General features: G+C 40.3%; 1 protein-coding gene across 4 annotated transcripts in view; it reads right to left on the bottom strand.

Annotated features, from left to right (window-relative positions):
- Nucleotides 1-211: 211 nt before the first annotated feature.
- Nucleotides 212-23,582, bottom strand: part of Siral1 (SIR2 antiphage like 1) — a 47,272-nt gene continuing 23,901 nt past the window's right edge. For 2 of the 4 annotated variants that reach the window (XM_048458747.3, XM_048458748.3), the window contains 6 exons: nucleotides 18,830-19,082; nucleotides 9,232-9,459; nucleotides 7,506-7,634; nucleotides 5,036-5,321; nucleotides 931-990; nucleotides 212-719 (listed from right to left, as the gene is read on the bottom strand). In XM_048458747.3, coding sequence (XP_048314704.1) covers nucleotides 706-719; nucleotides 931-990; nucleotides 5,036-5,321; nucleotides 7,506-7,634; nucleotides 9,232-9,459; nucleotides 18,830-19,082 — 970 coding nt within the window. In that variant the 3' untranslated portion in view covers nucleotides 212-705. The remainder of the gene's footprint in view (nucleotides 720-930; nucleotides 991-5,035; nucleotides 5,322-7,505; nucleotides 7,635-9,231; nucleotides 9,460-18,829; nucleotides 19,083-23,582) is intronic. The other 2 variants (XM_048458749.3, XM_048458750.3) reach the window with 2 other exon arrangements.

Here is a 23,582-nt window from a genome sequence, read left to right as displayed (position 1 = left end):
TTGCCTCTTAGATCTATATTTACATATAGGATTTAAAACTAAAATGCTAACTCATTCTTGGGTTTCTTTTTGGCAAGAAGGGCATGAAAGGAACTAACAGTCATCTGAGGAATTGGCAACTTGTCCTAAGAAAGATCACCCTGCCTAAGATGAAAATAGAATGCAAGTTTCATGTTTAACAACTCTTAAATGTAAAACCAGGGCCCTGGCATGTAAATGAACAAGCTTTTAATACAGCTCAGTTATGTAAAATACTGTACACTGTAAAAGATCTAGAAAACTAGAGCTTCAAGTCATGTTTTAAAAAAGCCATAGCTCAATTGAAAAAACCAAATAGAGTACAAAACTGCAACACAAGCCTACTGACTCCACGACTTCTTGCTCCCCAAGTCCTGCAGAGCTGCCAACCATAGCCAGGAGCCATCATATTGGTCTGCTGTGTAGACAAGCATGTCCTGCCCTGGGGTAGGTAGGGGCTGCATTGGGTCCTGATGTCACTGGGTATTAAATTAAACCAGGCAACAGTATCAAGAAACAGCCAGCATGAAAGGAAGGTGCAATGCTGCTACCCCTAGTCTACCCCAAGCTTCAACTTAGGGTATTGGTACTTCCTGGGAGCTGTTCTGAGTTCTTGTATGTTTGCTTGTCACACACATCCACAGGAAGGCCCCATAGCGTGGTCTAATGGTGATGTCTCCAGCTTGTTCATGTACTACAGCCTATGGGGAAACAAAAGGGAAAGAATGAAGTCCACAAAACAAGTTTATGCATCTAAAACTGCCGGTGCTTGCTTAAGTCACACAGTCCTAAGTTTCCAGAAAGCAGATTCAGAGAATTTCAAATAGGTAAGGAAAGGCAAATTTTGATTTTCCACAATCTAAAAGTTCTAGATAGTTTTTCTGCTGACTGATAGAATAGGAAGTAGTATACCTCTTACTTCGCCATGTGCTGCAGATGAACCATTTAGCTGGCCTTCTCTTGCCATCCCTGCTAAAAACAAAACGTTAGTATAGACATTAGGTGAAGAAGTGGATTTTTTTTTCCATTTTTCTTTGTGTGTGTGTGTGTGTGTGTGTGTGTGCGCGCACGCACGCAAGTTAGAGCTACTTTTGGGTATTGGTTCTCTTCACTGTGTGGATTGCAGGAATACAACACAGTCGTATTCTCTGGTCGTCAAACTTAGCAGCAAATGCCTTTACCCACAGCCATCCTGGCTGTTCCTGGAAAAGCTAAAACTATTAATGGCAAAAATGAAAACTAAGGGGAGCTAAGGGCACAGGGTGTAACTAAAGATGACATGACACAAGATGAGGTAAGAGTAACTTTCAGACTGTCAATACTAAACAGAAGCAGTGGGTTCCTTACTGCACTAAGATGGTTTTTGTCTGAATGGATCTCACTGTGTTACCACAGCAGGCTACAGCTGCAGATCCTCTATAGAATTCTAAGTGTGTACTACTTCATAAGACTTTACAAGACTGCTTGTAAACTTTTTTGTTTTTTCTTTCCGAGACAGGGTTTCTCTGTAGCTTTGGAGCCTGTCCTGGAGTTAGTTCTTGTAGACCAGGCTGGCCTCGAACTCACAGAGATCCGCTTATCTCTGCTTCCCAAGTGCTGGGATTAAAGGCATGCACCACCACAGCCTGGCTAACATTTTTTTCCAATTTTAATTTTTAGATTACTTTCTTTATGTGCACGAGTATTTTGCCTGCATATATGTTTCTGCACCATGTGCATAGCTGGTGCCTGAGGAGGCCAGAAGAGGGTGTCAGAACCACCGGAACTGGAGTTACAGTTGGTTGTAAACCATCATATAGATGTTAGGAGTTGAACTCGGGTCCTCTGGAGCAGTCAGAGCTCTTATCCAACTGAGCTGTGTCTCTAGTTCCCAAAACATTTTACATAGACAAAATGTGGCTGCTTACTTTATTCCCAGCAAGTACACCCAATATGAATTAAATACAAATTTAAGTAAATAAAAGCATGTTAGTTTGAATTAAAAATTCCTGTACCTCAGTCTCACTAGCTTTATTTCATGTGGTGTGTGTGTGTATATACATACATACATACATATATACATACACACACACACACACACACAACCAATAAATACAAAGCAGGGCATGGTGATGCACGTTTTAGGAAGGTGAGAGTGAAGGCCAGCCTGGGCTACACAGCTATTTTCAGGCAAGTATTTTTATAGAGTGAAACTTTTTATTTATTTTTTTTAAAGTGTACAAGATTAAGCTTTGTTTACAGCTGTGAAAGAGTGCATTGGTGAAATCAGTTATTTAGTTAAACTGGTTATTGGTTAAGTAGCTGAAATAACATTGTACTAAAATAGGTGCTGATATAGCAATGTTTTACACTTTATGTTCCCCTTGATGACATCTTATCAGCATGTATCTACTGAGACATAAAGCATAATAGGTGGAAGACAGGCTTGACTACACACAAAATGAAGAAAAACTGCTCTGCTAGACTAGAAGTTACCTGACAGGCAATTTCAATATGACCATATGGAAAACCTTTAATTTAAAAATAAACAGGCTGGGGGGGGGGGTGCATGCCTTTAATCCCAGCATTTTGAAGGAAGAGACAGGCACATCTCTGAGTTTGAGGACAGCCAGGACTATACAGAGAAACCCTGTCTCCAAAAACAAAAATCTAGTATAGATCAAATTTAACTGTTTAAGAGCTTATAGCTTGTCTCCAGTTTATGCAATCAGGGTACATGAAAGAAAAATTCAACCCAATGTTGCAAACATCAGCCTAAAGGTCTATCACACTGAGGGACACCAGAAAAACTGTTCTCAAGAAAAAGATGGCAGATCATTTCACAAAAGAGATAATCTCCTGGGTGTGCCTCTGCACACTCAGGAGGCAGAGGCAGGTGAATCGTTGTGAGTTCGAGGCTAGCCTGGTCTATAAGCTAGTTCCAGGGCAGGCTCCAAAACTACAGGGAGACCCTGTCTCAAAAAACCAAAAAAACAAAACAAAAACCCTGAAAGCTTTGCCTTTCTAAGTGTTTTCTAAGCCTCTGGAGAGAGAAAGAGGAAGAATACATGAAACATTTGATGCTTAGTTATAGTAATAGCATTTTAAATAAAAGGCAAGTTTCTCCCGGCAGTGATGGTGCATGCCTTTAATCCCAGCACTTGGGAGGCAGAGGTAGGCTGATCTTTGTGAGTTCGAGGTTAGCCTGATCTACAGAGCTAGTGCCAGGATAGGCTCCAAAGCTACACAGAGAAAAAAAAAGTAAAACAAACAAACAAACAAAAAAAACCCAGCAACAAACAAACAAATAAAAGACAAGTTTCCTACTTTAGCCCAGAACCTGCTTCAGCCTACTAAGCACTGCCATGAGAGAACTCAAAAGAAATTTTTACTATATTAGAATCCTACTTGGAGTCATCTCTGGGAATGATTAGATTTAGGAATATATACTAGATCACCTGTATTTTAATGTGTTATCTAAAATACATTCAAATTGGTAACAAAAATGCTCATCAAAAAGTTAGAAGCAAGGCTGGAGAGATGGCTCAGTTGTTAAGAGCATTGGCTGCTCTTCCAGAGGACCTGGGTTCAATTCCCAGCACCACATGGCAGCTCACACCTGCCTATAACTACCATACCAGAGACACCCTCAGATACACATGCAAGCAAAATATCAATGAACATAAAGTAAAATTATATATATACATATATATATATTGAAGCAGGCTGGGCAGAGTGGGTGTGTGTTTATATAATCACAGTACTTGTGAAGTTGAGACAGGAGGATTCAGAGTTGGCTACAGGCAAACCTGGACTATACAGTGAGTTCAAGGTCAGCATTCAGGGGGCAGAGACAGGTTAAGTCTCTTGAGTTTGAGGACAGTTTGGTCTACAAAGCAAGTTCATCTCAAACAAAACCCAAAAATAAGACAACCCCCCTCGAAAGAAAAAAAGAAAAATCCAAAAACTAACCAACAAAGTCAGGTTCTTTATCAACAGTCTGTAACGAACAGCAAGAAAATTCCTTTATAATTGGGTGGGTGAGTCCGAATGACCATACACTAGACCTGGCCTTATTCCTCCCCTAAGGCCCCCAGGTTTCCCCCAATTCAAGCTGGGGTCTTGCTATGCTGCCCTTTGATCCTCCTGCCCCAGCCTTCTGAGTGCTTTAGAGCTGTGTACCATCATGGTCTGTCACACTGCCAGCTTTAATTCAACTGTGTGTAACCACATTATTCTTTATGGAAACTTTCTTACAGGATAAATTATATCAGTAGTGTTTCTGAAACAAAAGGTCCTGATATTTTTGATATATACATGAAAGAAATTTCCTCATAAACTAAGTTTACAGTAACTTATCTCCATTTTGAAACCTGAATTTTAATTGAACCTCACTTGAACTAAGTATCTTCAAAATTTTATGATTTATTGTGTGTGTAGGTGTGTGTGTGTGTGTGTGTGTGTGTGTGTGTGTGTGTGTGTGTACCCATGGAGGCCAAAAGAAGGAGTTAGATCTAGAATTGGAGTTACAGGAAGTTGTGAGCCTCCTGACATGGTTGCTGGACCTAAACTTGGGTCTTCTGGAACAACAGCAAGTGCTCTTAACAAGTCATCTCTCCAGTACCTCAAAGATTTTTTTAATTATATGTATGTATGATACATAAGCAGGGCAGGCATGTGCCACAGCACAGGTGTGGAGGTCAAAGGACCACTTTCAGGAGTAGGTTCCTTTCCATAGTAGGCTAAGAGACTGAGTTCAGGTAGGCAGGCTTGAGTGGCAAGTGCATTTTTCCTACTGAGGAAAACTGGCTGGCCTGAAGCTAAGAATCCTTATGTGTTTTTCTTACTCTCTATGTGTATGATAATTTGCAAGGGTATATATTATGATTATTTCCCATTATCAAAGTGGTACTTTGGCGTGACACTTTCTCCTCTTCGCAAACTGGTCGACACAACACATCCTCATCTGGTCTTTAGCGATTTTATTCCTCACCAACACAAAAAGCCAAAGGATTGCTGCTCTTTGACCTTCCCTTACCTGATCTGCCTCTTGTGGAGATCTCACATGTCAGTCTCTTGAAATATTCTGGAAGATCAGCATAGTCATTTCCATAGGAGATGACCTTAATCCCCTTGTCCAGCATGTTTTCTCGAAGCTTCTTGAACTCATCTACATCTCCTCTCCGAACCAGCATGAAATGTTCTAGGTCGGACTTATGCTTGACAGCCTCTAGGAACAGGGCCTGGAAAGTGGTGTCGTCCACCGTCCAGCCACAACCCAAGAAAAGAAATGACTTGTTTTCATAGAGTTTCTGAATCTCTCTCTTCAAGGAAAAGAAAACAACAGATTACTGACAAAGAAGACAGACAAAAGATTTGGCTGAAGCAAAAAGGTCAATAGTCTTTAACTGCTACATTTAGCAGACTGAAATGGTTCACTGATCAAAATTTAAGAGGGAAAGAGATTACAAGAAGGTTTGATTCCCTAGTTATTATTACAATGTGATGCTTGATCTAAAACTACTTTTTATCTGACATTCATCTGAAGATTCTTTTGTTTCTTTAAAAATATACATTATTTTGTGTATATGACGTTAAGTACATGACTGCATGCCACAGGATGCAAGTGGAAATCAGAGGACAACTATGAACTCATTTTTCTCTGTCCTATCTTTACATGGGTTCAGGGGATTGAAGTCAATCTGCAAGGCTTGCACAACAAGAGTTTAACCCGCTGTGTCATCTCACTGATTTTTCTGTTTTGTCTTTAAACAGTTCACCACATTGGCACCAGTTTACTGATCTTGCAAGTTTAATTTTTTAGATTTATGTTCTTGGTTAATTAGACAACCAATGGGTCTCTGATGTATCTTACCCCTTTTCACTTTCTGGAGAAAAAATTTGACAACTTTAAATTTTTATTTGTTTTTTGAATGTGTATGTGTACATGCATGTTACATGTAATCTGTGGAGGCTAGAAGTTGACGTTGGGAGTTCTTTTCCATTGTTCTCCATTTTATGTACTGAGGCAGGTCTCTTATTTGAACTCTTAACTTGTAGATTCGACTGACCCAGATAGTCTGCTCCCCTGTCTCTACCTTCCAAGTGTTGGGATTATATACACATGCCACTGTCTTTGACATTTATGTCAGTGCTAGGGCTAGAACTAAGTTCTCATATTGTGGAGCAAGTGCCTTACCCACTTGGCCATCTTACCAGCCCTCAAATGTTTCTTGCTTTAAAAACTGAACCACTAGTCTTCAGAAAACATAATTCTGTCATTAGATATGGTCAAAGAGGGGGCTGGAGAGATGGCTCAGTGGTTAAGAGCATTGCCTGCTCTTCCAAAGGTCTTGAGTTCAATTCCCAGCAACCATATGGTGGCTCACAACCATCTGTAATGAGATCTGGTGCCCTCTCTGGCCTGCAGGCACATGTGTAGGCAGATACTGGATGCATAATAAATGGATAAATATTTTTTTTAAAAAATAGATATGGTCAAAGAAACCTTACTAAAAGCATCACCATGAGTGTATACATAATTTGTGTCTGTGCATATAGTACACACACACACACACACACACACACACACAATATCAATGATGGATATATTTATAGTAAATATTGGGGAAGGATATGGCCCTTATACTTCAGAAAGCATCATGTTTCCTGGTCTTTCTCTGGCTCCGTCCTGTAAAGATTCCATGTGACTCTGTTCTGAAAATTTGTAGCACTGAGCTGGACCCAAGAAACATTTCCAGTTTAAACTTGTATATGTGAAAAAGTTCAAAACTTGAACCCCCAAAGATCAACAAACTCAAAGAAGAAAACCTCCATTTTGTCATCCAATTAATTTGATTTTCATTTTCTAAGTAAACAGTTAAGTGTGAATAAGTAGACAGCCTTTTTATAATCTATGTCCCAACTGTAACTGCTTTTAATTTTATTTTTTTAAAGATTTATTTATTTATTTATGTATTGTGTATACAGTACTCTGCTTACATGCACGCCTGCAGGCCAGAAGAGGGCACTAGATCTCATTACAGATGGTTGTAAGCCACCATGTGGTTGCTGGGAATTGAACTCAGGACCTTTAGACAAGCAGGCGGTGTTCTTAACCACTGAGCCATCTCTCCAGTCCTGTAACTGGAGAGCTTTTTAAAAAGCTGCCTAAATTATTTTGGACATGGACTTATTAAGAAATCAAATAATGAAGAAGGAAACTTTTATATTCTTGGTATGTGAAGGTGATGCCAATGAGAGAGTGCCATCTGCTGGCTGATCACCAAGCATAGGTAAATAAATACCTGTCCTTTGATCTGACACCTGAAGTAAACTATCTGCGTTTCTCAGGATGGCATGCAAACTGAGGGATAAAACACAAGGGAGTAAGGTCTAACTTTCCTCTTGTTTGGATTTATGAGAAGTAAATGCTCCCGTGTTAATATTTAGAATATGCTTAGAAATGTCTGCAGGAGTGAAAGCACAGCTAGATCAGCACCACTTACCATAACTTCAGTGTTCCTGAGCACGTTCTGATATCCAGCTGGGTGGAGGACAATGCCACTAGGATTGGTATAAACCCCATGGATGTGTAACACACTTAGCTTCCGCTTCTCCTGAGCCCACTCCAGAACCTGCACAATACATACATAGCTCGACAGGATGGCAAGGCGAGCACCTGCTTCAAAGTCACAATGTGTAAGAGGCTGCCTGAGGATTAGACTTCTGACATAACTGTCCAACTTCATGTTATCATAAGGACAAGAATTCAAAAACTTGATGGGCCCAAGTTCCTATGTTTGAACTGTTGGGAATGATGGCAACAAAAGCTAGTGACTTCTCTTTGAAAGTCACTGTCAGCAGTTACAGTTTGTCAGCATTTGCAACCCAATATGGATAGTTTCCTCTGGTGATGGTTCAAGCACTGGTACCATCCTCCCATCCTTTCTTCCTCTCTCCCTCATGAATATCTCTGTGAAGCCCTGGCTGTCCTCAGACTTACACAGATCCACCTGCTTCTGCTTCCTGAGTGCTGGGATTATAGGTGTGCACCACTATAGCCAGCTTATTTTCATTCTTTTTTGCTCATTATTTAACCCAGACTGGCCTTCAACTTAAAATCCTCTCACCTCAGCATTATGAGTACCGGGATTACAGGAATGCACCAGCACACCTTGTTCAACTGGGTCCCAGGTCCCAATCAAAGTAGTATTCCAGCTACTACCCTAGCAGAGGCAGGCCTGTGGCACCGAGGGAATCGTTTATCTATTCAGACTATTCATCTGGGTACTAACTAAGCTGGGCAAAAAGGCAGGTTCTAAGGAAACAAAACAATGAAAATGACCGTAAAGGAATCATCTCTTCATCAACACCTTTCAAATCTGTGTGTGTGTGTGTGTGTGTGTATGTGTGCACATGGTGTATGTTGGGGGAGGGGGTGTAGCATCATGGCACACATGCAGAGGTCAGAGGAAAACTTGCAGAAGTTGGTTCTCTCCTTCTATCATATAGGTCCTGGCAACTGACCTGAGGTCACTAGGCTTGATGGTGTTGCCCACTGAGCCATCTCACAGCTCACTCCCATTCTTCTTTTCTCTCTTTGCCTCACTGGCTGGAAACTCCCAAAGTCTGGTTAGATAGCCAATCCACTGAACCACTGTTCCAGTTTCTTCAAATGACTAACCTCACCCTTACAACTGGGCAAAACTATCAATACTCATAACTTTAAAATCTTTGTGTTTTATTGTATGTATACTGATTTTACCTCAACAACCAACCAACACAAAAGTACAAGCAAGGAAAGCAGTCTTCTTTCTCACTGATAATTTTAACTGGAGATGTCCATTCCAGGCTCATGGTTTAAGTGCTGGCCCCCAATTCATGATGCTATTTTGGGAGGTGGGGTCTTCCCAGTAAAATAGACCAGGTTATAACCTGGTCCCAATTCTGGTCCACCCTCTTCTCTGTTCTGCTATGATGTGAATGGTCTCTACCACATGCTCCAAGCGCCACAAAAGGGAGCCTCTCCACTGTGCTCTTCTTACTGTGATGCCTAAAGCTCCCTGCACTAGTGAGCTTCTAGAAGCCTTTCCTCCTTTAGCTGGTTTCTGTGGGGTATCTTAGTCCTAGCAATGTGAAAGTATTACTGATACTCTTCCGCTACAGAAGGCACATTTTCTGAGGAAGATAAAACCCATTACCCTAAGAGAAGACTACTGGTTAACATTTTACCTTTTTCTCATCAGTAAGGTCAAGGGATTCAAGCTGTTTTCCCTGGTCAGCTGCATAGAGTTCTAGGAGATTATCAAAATTTGTAGTTAATACTAGGGCTCCATTTTCCATCAGATGGAGAACAGACTGAAGGAGCTGTTTTCCCGAATCTTCCATCTTTGACTCCAGGTCATCAAATACTTCATATAAACAGTCTTTGAAAAATGTGGACCGAACATTACTGGTACGCTGCATGTGTGGGAGATTTAAAAGACAAAAGAAATTCGTAAGTGTTTTATTAACTTGTTTCAGTTGCAGAAATTATAAATTTTGAATACTTTATAACTTAAAACGTCATCAGCTCTCATTGCAATAATGAAAATAGGATGGTACATGGCAAATGCAATGTCTAGCAAACAGGAAGTAATCAGTACTACCACATCAGACAGGAATGAGCACAAGTCTTTTAAACAGACATTTTACATCTGGACAAATGGTCTGGCTGTGGATTCTTGGCTGGCCTAAAATTCAATCCACTTTGACCAAGCTCGCCTCACATTTTCAATGATCTTCCTGTCTCTGCCTCTCTAGTGCTGGGATTATATGGGCTATCATGCCCACCCAACTTTTTTTTTTTAATACTATTTATTTATTTATTATGTATACAATATTCTATCTGTGTGTATGTCTGCAGGCCAGAAGAGGGCACCAGACTTCATTACAGATGGCTGTGAGCCACCATGTGGTTGCCGGGAATTGAACTCAGGACCTTTGGAAGAGCAGGTAATGCTCTTAACCACTGAGCCATCTCTCCAGCCCACCCACCCAACTTCTAAATTATCATTTTATAGAAGAAAGAAAATGGACAAGGCTAAGAGATCAGGACTAAAGGATGAGGGTAGAAAGCAAAGTACCAAGTACCCTTCAATTAGGCTTATGATCAGAAGGCAGCACTCAGACCTAAGGTGGCTTAGTATTTTCTGCCCCCTTTATTCTTTTAGAGAGTATGCTTTTTGGCAACTTGACACAAGCTAGAGTTATTTAGGAATAGGGACCTCAACTGAATAAAAGCCTTCATCAGATTGCCCACAACAAGTCTGTAAGGCAGTTTCTTGATTTATGATTGATATGGGAGGGCCCAGCCCACACTATGTGTGTATGAGGTAACACCCTGAGGCAGGTGGTCCTGAGTGGTATAAGAAAGCAAGCTGGAGCACAGTGGTGCACATCTTTAATCCCTGCACTTAGGGATCTCTGTGAATTCAAGGCCAGCCTGGTTTTCTACATTAAGAGAATTCCAGGACAGATACATATTGAGAGACTGTCTCAAAAACAAAAAACCAAAACCACCCTGCCAGAAAAAGAAAAAACCAAACCAAACAGAAACAGCAAACATGCAGCAGGCTGATAAAGCAATGAGGAGTAAACCAGTAAGTGACACTCCTTCAGGACTCTGCTTTAGTTCCTGCCCTGACTTAACTTGGACAACGGACCTCAGGCTGTAAACGGAAATAAACCCTTTTCTTCCCAAGTTACTTTTGGCCATGGTGTTTTCATTACAGCAACAGAAGCCCCAACTAAGTAAGACCGAGGGAAAACAGAGAACATGGGAACAATATGCAGCCCATGCTAGCTTTGAACTTGTTATACAGTTGACTGACACTGGTCTTAAACTCATGATCCTCTAGCCTCAGCCTCCAAAGTGCTAGGTTATAGGTATGTATTGCCACATCCAATTTAGCATCTCTTTTTCAATTACAGATACTTGGCTGCTTATGGAGTTAGGAAAACCACTTAATACTTCCTTGTATTGTTTTGTACTGATCTAATTCAGCAATCTGTTTATAGATTTGCTGTGAAGAATATCTATTAAACGACAAAATTATGAAGAGATTTAAAATAAATTTCATGATTAAAAACTTGGCATTTTGCAATTGTTTAACAGGGCTGGGGATAAAACCTATAGCTTTGAACATGCAAGGCTGGACTATATCCATAGTTATCTATTATTAAAAACACTAGAGTCAGGGACTGAAAAAGATGCCTCCAAGGTTAAACTTATGTTCTACTGCTGCAGAGGACCTAAGTTTGGTTCCTAGTACCCAGACCAGGTGGCTCAAACAGCTATCTGTAGCTCTAGCTCTAAAGGATTCAGCACTTTCTGGACTCCCCAGGCATTTCCACTCACTTATACACACACCCACACATACATAATTAAAAATAAAATTAACCAGGTTAGAGAGATAGCTAGTTGGTTAAGAGCACTTGTTTTTCCAGAGAACCTGAGTTCAGTTCCCAGCAGCCACATTGGGTAGCTTACAACCACCTATATGTAGCTCTACCTCTAGGGGATCCAATTCCCTCTTCTGGTCTTTGCTGACAATAGGAACACAAGTGGTGCATATACATACACACAGGCAAAACACACACATACAAAAATGAGTAAAACTAAAAAAAAAAAAAGAATATATCTCTGAGGATTGAGGAAATACAATGCCACTTTCAGGTGAGAAGTTGATTTTACAACCAAGTAACCCCTGGGACAAAAGAAATCTGAAATGAGAAAGTAACTAGGTGAAGTGTTTTAACAAACATGGAATCCCTAGTCTACTCTTGATGTTATTTCATTAGATAAGCCCAGAAGAAGAACTGCTACACTGGTCAAGCCGCCCTTGAACTTCTATATTCAATGACCTTTCTTCCTCAGCATCCAGAGAAGCTAGGACTACTAGCGATGCAAGCGATGAGTTGCTGCATCTAGCAACCAGGGCATAGGTTTCAAGCTCCTTGGAATAGAGAGTTCCTCCTAGGTTTCCTCAAAGCAGCCCCCTACACCTTCCAGGTTTTCTTGTCTCACAGGAGTGAACCACTTAAGCAGATACAGCACATTCAGTGTTCCTTTCCTACTGTGACACAGAATTTTATAAAATAACCTTTTTTAAGTCATACTTACCAAGTAAGTGTTATTTTCTCAGGAAAACAGAGCAAAGTTAAAATTGTCCCTCAGCCTGCTGAAAATAAGTCATAGTTTCTCTGCGCTCTGTTCATCACGGTTCTACACTGTTCTACAGCACAGCACAGAGTTCTTTCTGCTCCCTGCTGTCAGCAGCTGCAAGATTCTTTTCTAGTGTGTAAATAGATCTAGAACGCATTTGGCTAAGAATGCAGGTCACAGTCTTCAAAGTTTACCTAGCTTCGTTACACCATCACATAATTATATCACACTAATGGCGCACAGGCCGTCAACAGGAGACTCTAATACTACTTAATTAGATGAGTAACCTAATCAAAAACAGAGAAAGGGGGTTGAAGAGATGGCTCAGTTATTAAGAGCACTTGCTGTTCTTAGAGAGGATGCAGGTTAGATTTCCAGCATCCAAATGGCTCACAATTATGTATAATTCCAGTCCCAAGGGATTTGATAGCCTCTAATGTTTTCCACAGGTCCTAGTCACACACAAAGTGTGCATACATACAAGCAAGCAAAACTCATATAAAATTAAAAATAAAAATCTATCACCTACCAAAACAGTGATGAGTATTAACTCTAGTTACTAAGTTCATGACACACAGCAGTCAACTACTATAAATGCTAGCATCAGATTTACTATTAAAGAAACATGATGCTCCCTTAGTTTATCAAACTCACAAGTCTATTCACCCAATCCAAGATGCTGCAGCTATTTTATTTCCTGGATGGAATCCTGCAGATACAACCGCAACCGGATAAAATGACATACACAAGGCTATCACTGCTTTGTTATCTCCAATAGCAACAGACTACTCACCCATATATGGAAGACTGGTATGGTCCAGGACCATATCTTATCATTGAATGTACCCCAAAAGTCCAAAGTATTAAAGGCATGAGAACATGGGTTGCTCCGTTAAGAAATTACAGAACCAGGTGAAAACTCCTTGAGTCACTGGGGGCATATTCTAGAAGGTGAGTCTGGGGCCCCAGCCCTTCCCTTTAACTTTTTAATTTTTTAAGTGTTTTTGTTATACTACATGCTCCTGTCATGATGTACTGCCTTACCACAAGTGCAAAGTAGTTAGAATAACTGACCATAGAGTGGAACCTCCTCCTTTCTCTTCTTTTTATAAGGCAATTAGGTATTTTGCTATAGTGACAACACTGACTTACACTCTACACTGAGCAATACACTGCTAGGTAAAACAAACTAGAGGACAGTATGTACTTTTTTTTTTCTTTTTGGAGATGGCAACAGTGAGGGAAGGATAGATATATTTCTGCTTACATTTGCAAAGCTGGAAGGCTATATAGAAATACATACGAACGCTGACGTAGGGCAGAGAGGAAATAAAACAAATACACCAACAGGAGCAAGATATCTCAGTAGATATAAATAACTACATTCTTTTGGATTTTTGCAGTGTACACCAATATTTATTCAAAAAAGCAGAATTAATCCAGGTGGTGGTAGCATATGCCTTTAATCCTAGCACTCCAGAGGCAGAGGCAGGCAGATCTCTGAGTTTGAGTGGTACAGGAGAATTGTCTGTATTCTGTCAATCATGTTTTAAATAAACACTGATTGGCCAGGCAGGAGGTGTAGGCGGGAAAACCAGACAGGAAATGGAAATGATGCAATGAGAGCAGAAGAATTCTGGGAAGAAGGAAGGTGATTCCCCCCCAGTCCTGCGCAGATCAACGAGGAAGCAGAATGTGACCTGCCAGCTGAAAAAGGTACCGAGCCATATGGCTAAAATAGATCAGAATAATGGGTTAATGTAAGTCATAAGAGCTAATAAGTAGCCTGGGCTAATGGACCAATCAGTTTTATAACTTATGGAGATCTCTGTATGATTTTCCTTGGGGCTTGCCGGCTGTGGGGAACTGGGCAGGACATAAACCCCAACAAGCCAGCCCTCATGTTACATTTGAGACTAGTTTGGTCTACAGAGTGAGCTGTTTCAGGACAGTCAGGGCTACACAGAGAAACTCCATCTACACACACACACACACACACACACACACACATAAAGCAAAATTAAGTTTCAGATTAATAAATATAGTGACTTCTTACTAAAAAGTTTTTTGTTGTGTTCTCTAATTTGTAACTCTGACATGTACTTAGCTCCTTCATACTTACAATCATACATGCTATATTCCTATATCAGTCTGCTTACCATGAGCACAAGTAGAAGGGCCTAGGTAGACCATGAGTTAGTCATACGTGAAGAACATGAGGATTTTTTTGCTATGAAAAGACTAAAACTTGGAAGTCCCTTGAGTCACTTGTTTTACCTAAATATCTTTTAGTCCCAGTTCTGTAAATTATTAAATCTTCTATAGCAATATTAAAAAGATTGAGGATTTCTGCTTGTTTGTGCTGCTTTGAGATGTGGCTTCACTATCTAACCCAGGCTAGCATTGAGATGTAATCTCTAGCTTCTCAATGCTTGAATTACAGGTGGTAGCCACCACTCTGGGCTTGGAAAGATGCTTTTGACATTTCCTTAGATTTGAAATTAGATTTGAAATATGTTTTTGTTTGAGAACTAATTTCCCAGCAGTGGCCTCTCTGAGCTGAGACAGAGGAATGAAAACATAAACAGGGAGCTCGGAAGTCAGAAGGAAATGCCAGATTCCCACACAGCCTCTAAGGATTTTCCTCCTTCACTTAAAACAGTGCAGTGAATCCCAAGCTACTTCATCTGTTTTACCCTAGAACTCATCCTTCCAGTCCCATAGAGAGTAAAAGCAAAGGCAAGCACTCCTGACCACCTCTCCTCCAAGGTCACTGACATTTCTACTGCATTTACTTTGAGCTCTCATTTAATTGAAGTAAAACTCATGTTTGATGAAAAAAGGTGGCTAGGCTGCTCCACCCTTCCAACACTCAAGCCTTGCTAGTGCCATTTATTCTTCATAAAACCCCATGAAGTAAGTAATACCACAAGTTGTTGGAACTCACTGAGAAGCTCATTCTGGGAGATGGGTCTCCCCTATTTTAGACACTTGTTCAAACTGTCCTCCAAGATCTGGGCTAGGCAGGCTCACTTCCGTAATTCTGTGATAGTGAAGAGAACAGTAAAAGAGCCCGAGAATAAAACACCGCGCCCTTCAAATTAGCTAGGTCGTCAGCCTCTTCTAACAGAAAGTACTACTGTTTATCCCTGGATATAAGAGCATCTGCAGGGGAAAAGAGAAGCTCAAGTCCAGCAATGGAAGCTCAGCCGTGGAAAGAAAGCTTAGCTGTTAAGAATTTGTTGGATTTAATGCTTTCTTTGATCAATAAGTCTATTTCCTCTACAGTATCTTCAACACCTGAGATTCTTCTATCTCTTGTATTCTGTTGGTTATACTTATCTCTGTAGTTCCTGTTCGTTTACCCACATTTTCCATACCCAGAATTCCCCCAGTTGTGTTGTCTTTATTGCCTCTATATCAGTCTTCAAGTCTTGAACTGTGTTTCTCCTGTTTGTTTGTTTGTTTTCTTTGAGGGATTTATTAATTTTTTCCAATTTTTTGTTTGTCTTTTCCTCCATTTCTTTAAGGGAGTTTTTCATTTCCTCTTTAAAGGCCTCCATCATTTTCATAAAGTTATGTTTAAAGTTGTTTTCTTCTTCTTCTGGGATCCCTCCTAATTTGATGGTGGCGGGGATGAGACAGGGTTTCTCTGTAACAAACAGTTCTAGCTGCTCTGGAACTCAATTTGTTGACCAGGCTGGCCTCAAATTCAGAGATCCACCTGTCTCTACCTCTTGAGTGCTGGGATTAAAGGTATGTGTCACCACCGCCTAGCTCCCTCTTAAGTCTTAAAGATTTATTTTTACTTGTGGTACATGCATCTAAGTATATTATGTGCACATGTATGTGAGTGCCTGAAGAGTCCATAAGAGGGCAAAGATCCTTTGGAACTGAAGGTTGTCTGACATGAGTTCTAGAAACTGACTTGTGGTTTTGCAAGCAGCAAGCATTTTAAACACTGAACCATCTCTCCAGCCTCCTTTCTATTTTTTTTTTTTTAAACAGGGTTTCTCTGTGTAACAGTCGTAGCTCTCCTGGAACTAGCTCTGTAGACCAGGCTAGCCTTGAACTCACAGAGATATATCTGCCTCTGCCACCTGAGTGCAAGGATTAAAGGCGCCCAGCTTTTTTTTTTTAAAGATTTATTTATTATATATACAATGTTCGACCTGAATGTCAGACAAGGGCATCATATCTCATTATAGATGGTTGTGAGCCACCATGTGGTTGCTGGGAATTGAACTCAGGTCCTCTGGAAGAGCAGTCAGTGCTCTTAACCATTGAGTCATCTCTCCAGCCCCCATACCTGGATTCTTATTAGCCCGCTGTATCTATTATTCTTGGGAGAAATGTCTATTCAAGCCTATTGTCCTCTTAAAAGAAGATTATTCTGTTTATGATTAAATCACTGCCAAACTCTGTTTTGTTTTCTTCTAAGAATTTTTAAATTATTTTAAAATTATTAAATTTTAAATTTAATTAAATTAATATTATACAATTATTAAAATAATTATTTTAATTATTATTATTATTATTAACTGATAATTAGGTTTGGGATTCATTCTGAAGTAATTTTACATACTGAATAAAGACCTCATGGGCTGGAGAAATGACCCAGTGGTTAAGAACACTGGCTACTCTTCCCAAACACCTGGATTTGGTCCCCAGCAACCACACAGTGGTTCACAACCATCTACAACTCTAGTCCTTCTGGCCTCTAAAGGCACTGAACATACAAGATACACATATACACACAAGCAGACAAAACACCCATACACATACACAAAATGATAAAGGTGTGTGCCACCACCTTAGACACAGCACTGGAATTAAAAAAACTTCATGGACTCTTTTTCTGTTTGTTTGTTTTGGGTTTTTTTTTTGGCTTTTTTTGGGGGGGGGATGGGGTTTCTCTGTGTAGCCTCTGTAGTCCTAGAACGACTCTGTAGACCAGGCTGGCTTCGAACTCACAGAGATTCACCTGCCTCTGCCTCCTAAGTGCTGGGATTAAAGGCATGGGACACCACCACCTGGCATGTGTGTGTGTGTTTTAATTTAGGTTTTTTGTTTTTTTTTTTTTTAAAGTTAAGTTAGTCTACAATGGTCGGTCTCAAACTCTCCATTACTGTAAGCTGGCTTCAAACATGTAGCAATTCTCCTGCCTCAATCTCCTAGTGTGGGAAGTATAGGCATGCACTACTTATATCTGATTTCTTTAAAACCCATTAATTCTCTTTTTTTAATATTTATTTATTTATTATGTATACAATATTCTGTCTGTGAGTATGTCTGCAGGCCAGAAGAGGGCACCAGACCTCATTACAGATGGTTGTGAGCCACCATGTGGTTGCCGGAAATTGAACTCAGGACCTTTGGAAGAGCAGGCAATGCTCTTAACCACTGAGCCATCTATCCAGCCCCCCCCACATTAATTCTTTATGTGGTTTTAAGTTAGTAAAAGTTTGTTCCAGTTAAGAACAAGGAACTGAAAAGAGGAAGTAAGAAACCCTAAGGTCTATGATAAGTTTTAGGCACATTTCTTTCTACAGTCTTGAGAAAAGGGATAAAAATTACTGACAGTTAACTTTTAAGGAGTAAGTGTCCTATTTCTTTCAAAGTGTATTTAAATTATTAAAATGTGGAACATGTGGGCTCAAGTACAGACTTGTGGTTCCATTCCAAGCAACACACAGCTTGTAATTCAGCACTTGAGAGGTGGCGACTGTAGGACCAGGCATTCTAACCTATCCCTGGCTTCACAGTGAGCTTTAGGTTGACCTTGGCTACATGTACCAACAGTCATAGTATAAGTGAATCCTAATTTTCAAGTAATTTTTCAGGTAAAGCAAGAAAGACAATTAGGTTTTTTATCCAACTTAGTTGAATAAAATTCTTTGTGACTATTTTGAGTTACAGCCTCTAAAAAGAACACTAAAAACCGGTTTCAGTTAAATAAAATTCTTTGGGACTATTTTGAGTTACAGCCTCTAAAAAGAACACTAAAGACCGGTTTCACTTTATCCCTTTGATGATAAAGAATTATCTGCAGCTGGGCAAGGGGCATATGCCTATAATGTTAGCACCCAGGAAGCTGAAGCAGGAGGACTTCAAGTTTGTGGCCAATATGGGATGGATACACAAGATGCTTTCTCAAAACACAACAAAATCCCAACTTAAATCTTTCTAATATTTCCTTAAAGTCATGGATACCTTTTATAGTGAACATAGAAAAAGTAAATTCGCCAGGTGGTGGTGTCGCACGCCTTTAATCCCAGCACTCGGAAGGCAGAGGCATGCGGATCTCTGTGAGAGACCAGCCTGGTCTACAAGAGCTAGTTCCAGGACAGAATCCAAAGCTACAGAGAAACCCTGTCTCAAAAAAAAAACAAAAACAAAAACAACAACAACAATAAAAAACCAAAAAACAACAACAAAAAAAGTAAATTCACAAACAGAATAAAATGGGCTCAAGATAATTACCCTGAACAGGCTCTACAGACACTTCGCAGGAGAGACAAATGTTATAAATACACAAGCAGTATACAAATATTCCTGCTAAAGTGAGAAACTAATCACATTATCAGGAAACTTCACAGCCATGGCATACAGCGGACTACTCACGGGGGAGAGCTTCTGAATGAGGTCATGGGCAACATGGACGAGGTTCTTGTCTTCATGGAGACACTTTTGAAACTTTTTGCTTTCCTCGTCTTCCAGAAGATCAAAGTCAATAGCAGCGTCCAGCAAGGCCTGAATTAACCCCTTCCAGGATTTCAGGGCTGGGACCTGTGGTGCAACTGCAGCGCTAATGCCCGTGCCAATCACCAGCACGAGTTCTCGAGGTTTCTTGGTTTTCAAGCTTGGAAGCAGCTTCCTGAAAAGGAAAAGGCAGTAGACAAAGGGCACAAGGCAAAAGATGCCTGACAAAGATGGAGCTGGCTCTCATTATTCAACAGCTGAACTTGTTGTTTGCTTTGTTTTGTGGGACAGGGTCTCACTGTGTAGTCTTAGCTGGCCTAGAATTTACTATGTAGATCAGGCTGTCCTTGAGATCGGTTTGCCTTTGCCTCCCTAGTGCTGGGATTAAAAGCATGCACTTACTAAGTTTTAGTTGGAAAAATGAGGAGTCCAATTTCTGACACTTTTCCAAAGTAGATTAAATGAAACACCATAATATTATTCCAAGTTCTTGTAGGAAGACAAAGCAGTAGCTATTTCAGGAATCCTGAGATACAATCTTAAAATCAACTTTCTCCTCCATAGTCCTCTCTAGCTAAGAAAACCACTAACATTACAGCAGGTTCAAATGTATTACAGCTGAAGTTCTGCCAACTAAATTATTCTTTAAGCCAATGGTAATTTCAAAAGGACACGTTTGATTTGTTTTCAAAAAGAAAATATTTTCATACAAATTAAGTTGATATTGTTTGTTGAGATATGAATTTAAAACAAGAAAGACAATAAAAAACTTGATTCCAGACTTTATAAGCAAAGATAAAACTCAGCATGAAAGCCAAATTCAGCGGACAAACCTGCATGGTTCTAGACATCACTGGGTTTAAAAAAAAAAAAAGTGCTCAGCAGGCTTCTGAGAACATGAAAGAGAGCCTCATGTTTTTGTCACAACAAAATAGCCCGTTCTCATGGCGGTGAGCAGAGTCCTGCTGAGACAGCATGTTTCAGCTCCCTTTCCCCTCTCGTTCTATGGCTACATTAAAATCATTACTTGCCTTACCCTTTTTTTCCAAATAGTACAATGAATAGAAACATGATCAGCACTTAGAAAAAACCCAACAAAGAGCACACTTTGAAGTCCTGGGAAACAACCTCTAGAACTGCCTGTCCTACTCCAATCTTTACACTCAATCACGTAACAAATAGGAAAACCTGCAAACACGCAGAGACGAGAGATGGCTCATTTATAAAATAGCTCATCTGCTGGGGGTAACCAACAAAACTGTTCACAGCTATTAGAGGCACATATGGAGTATGCTTTAAAAGGAGAATCAAGACAATGAATGAAAATTGGATGTGATAGCCAAGATCTATAATCCCAGAATTTGGGAGGGAGAAACAGGAGGATTGGAAATTTAAGGTCAGTTATAGAAATACACACACCCATACAATACTTTCACAAAAGGGCTTTCAGTAAAAAAGCAAAAAAGTCGCAGTTGTGCTTTATGATCTCTACCTAAATCACTAAATAATCTAAAATATCCCCAACATACATTTATTTAGTCTCTGTCTCTGTGTGTGTGTGTAGGGGACGGGACAGCCATGGTGTGTGTGGAGGTTAGAGGACAACTTTGGGTGTTGCTTCTCTCTTCCCACCGTGTGTGTGTGTGTGTGTGTGTGTGTGTGTGTGTGTGTGTGTGTGTAGGTTAGAGGACAACTTTGGGTGTTTCTTCTCTCTTCCCACCATGTTGACGCGGGGACCAAACTCAGGACACCAGGGATAGTATGATCTGCAGAGCCATGATGATGGCCCTATAGTTATTTTAGAAGACGTATTAAGGCAAGATAGAAAGGGAAAATCAAGGGGACACGGGAAGGGAAAAGCCTTTCACTGAAGAATCTGTCTGGGTGTCAGAAACTTGGTCACAAATGACAAAGCCAAGATTCTCTATAGACACAATATTCTAAGAGGTATGTTAAATGAGAATGTTAAAACAACAAATGAAACTATATACTTGAGATTAGGTTTGTCATCTTGACTTTAGATAGTAATAATATGCCTCTCAAATCCCAACAAAATACCTTATAAAACCACCTTACAAACTCATTTATAAAAGGAAGCTCAATAAGAAGACAAATAAGAAAAACCAGCTCAATTTAATGTGTGTGTGTGTGTGTGTGTGTGTGTGTGTGTGTGTGTACATGCTTTTAAGACAGTGTCTCAGATGACCTGGGAGTCCTTAAATTCTTGATCCTCCTGCCTCCATCTCATAAGTGTGAGAATTACAGGCATACACCACCTTACTTAGCTCAAACTTTACTAATTTTTAAGTTTTAAGTAATCTTTAACCGCTGGTGTACATTATACTGAGAAATTTAACATAAAAAAGCCATAGACTCATATGAACAGCCATTGTAAAGACAATTCTCAAGCAGCTTACACTGAGCGAGTACTATCCTGTCCCTAAAAGCAGCCCCCTCCCACAAGACCCCATAGTAAATTAAAATGATGTACCCACTACCTCTTGTCTTAATAAGATCAACAGTTTTGCTTGTACCAAAATTCTTTGCCGCTGCTTTCTTTTCCTGTACAGAGGTCTCTAAAGTGTAACTCCTTGGGCTGTTGGTAGCAGTGCTGGGCTGTAATACCCTGCCACAGCATGTATAAAAAGAAGGGTAGGGTAAGATGACAGCAGCAAGCAGACAACGGACATCAGAAGGCAGCATGATTTTAGAAGTTCAGAACAAAACCCAATTCCGTTTGCAGAAGCTCAGCAATGTTGAGGCGTATGCTCAGCTGGGTAGGCAGGTCGCACTAAAACTCAGCTGCAAGTCTGAAGAAAGTCAGCCAGAGGACGCTGCATTTGAGAACACTGTGTACAGTGCCAGGTGGGAGGGATTAAGGAAGAATCTCCACATGAAATCTAAGACTTCCCCAACCAGTCTCCCAGTCTCTAGGATCTAACCTTTTCTCTGCACCCAGTGTCCATGCATGTAAGAGATGGGAAGATTTCTCTTTGGGGAAACAGCCATATGGCAGAAAAGGCCCAGCTTTAGCAGGTCCTCAACTGCTGAACTTGCTCCAGGATTATTATTCAGAGGGAAACTCCTCAGCATGTTGAGATGATGAATACTGGTTCCAAATTTGACAGAATCTGCTGGAATCAACTAAAAGAAAAATCCCTGGGCAAACCTGTAAGGAATCTGCTTGACCAGATTATTCAAAGTGGGAAGTGGGAACATCCACCCGAAATGAAATGTACCTAGTGGCAGCCAGATTAAAAAAAAAAAAAAAGATGAGCATTGCCCTCCCATCCTGCTGACAAGGTTCATTTACCCCGTCCACGCTTCAGTTCTTCACTGATAGCAGAACCTCCTTCTGTCCTCCAATGTGAATTGGGGCACTGTTGTACTACCCAGACTACACCATGCAAGCCAATCAATTAACCCCATTAAATATGTATTCATCCTGACAGTTCTATTCCTCTAGAGCAGTGGCTCTTCATCTGTGGGCTGTGACTGACTCCTCTGGGGGTTTTATAACCTTTCACAGGGGCACATATCAGATATTTACATTATAATTCATAACAGTAGCAAAATTAGTTTTGAAGTAACAATGAAAATAATTTTATAGTTGGGGAACACAAGGAACCGTGTAAAGGATCCCAGCTTTAGTAAGCTTGAGAATCACTGATCTAGAGAACTGACTAATATCCATACTCACATCGACTCCTAACTGCTTCTCAGTAACTTAAGTATGAATGGACAAACTATATGGTCACTTTACATCTGCAAAAGGCCCACATAAGCCAGGAGGTGGTGGCACACACCTTTAATTCCAGCACTTGGGAGGCAGAGATAGGTGGATCTCTGTGCCTTCAAGGCTAGCCTGGTCTACCAGAGCTAGTTCTAGGACAAATCCAAAACTAACAGAAACCCTGTCTAGAAAAACCAAAAAAAAAAAAAAAAAAAAAAAAAGGCCCACATGATAAGAGGTACGTACAAACAAGCTAGCAGGTAGAGAGGAATCACTCAAATCACTCAGGAGGCTAAGGCTGGAAGATCACACTTGTAAGACAGTCTGGGGCTACATAGTGACACCCTGTCTTCAAAAGGACAAAAACAGTAACAATAACAAAATTGAAGAAAATTAAAAACGTAACAGCAATTTTTAAAAATCCCTAAGAAAAACTGAGAAAAACCTTTAAGAAAGTAGAACTGAAACAAAGAACAGGAAAAAGAGCCAGGCACAGAGATGCATGAGAACTGAAACAAAGAACAGGAAAAACAGAGCCAGGCACAGAGATGCATGCCGGTAATCCAAGAACTCTGGAGGCTGATGGAGGAGGATAGTGCTGGAGCTCAGGATGGGTTACATACAAAGACCTTGCCGCCAAATAGTGAGAGATGGGGTGGGGGTGGAGAGAAAACATGAACACACAATGACAGAAGGTTCAACGTCTGAACAACAAAAGCTCTACAGAGACAGAAATGTTCAATATCAGGTTAACACAAGATAATTACTTCAAAATGAAGTTATCAGGAAGTAGCTTGAAGGTGTCATACTATTTAGTTTGCAAGATATGGTATGGTATTGTACAACTTTCTGTGTTACTGAGAGTAATGTATTTTTGTAAGATTCTAGTGAGCAAAGGCAAAAGATCACACAACACAAAAACTGTTGTTTTGATTTGGGACC

This window comes from Myodes glareolus, chromosome 4 (assembly GCF_982192425.1).
Source record: "Myodes glareolus chromosome 4, mMyoGla1.1, whole genome shotgun sequence".
NCBI classification, from domain to species: Eukaryota; Metazoa; Chordata; class Mammalia; order Rodentia; family Cricetidae; genus Myodes; species Myodes glareolus.
This window is presented reverse-complemented; position numbering and strand designations above follow the sequence as displayed.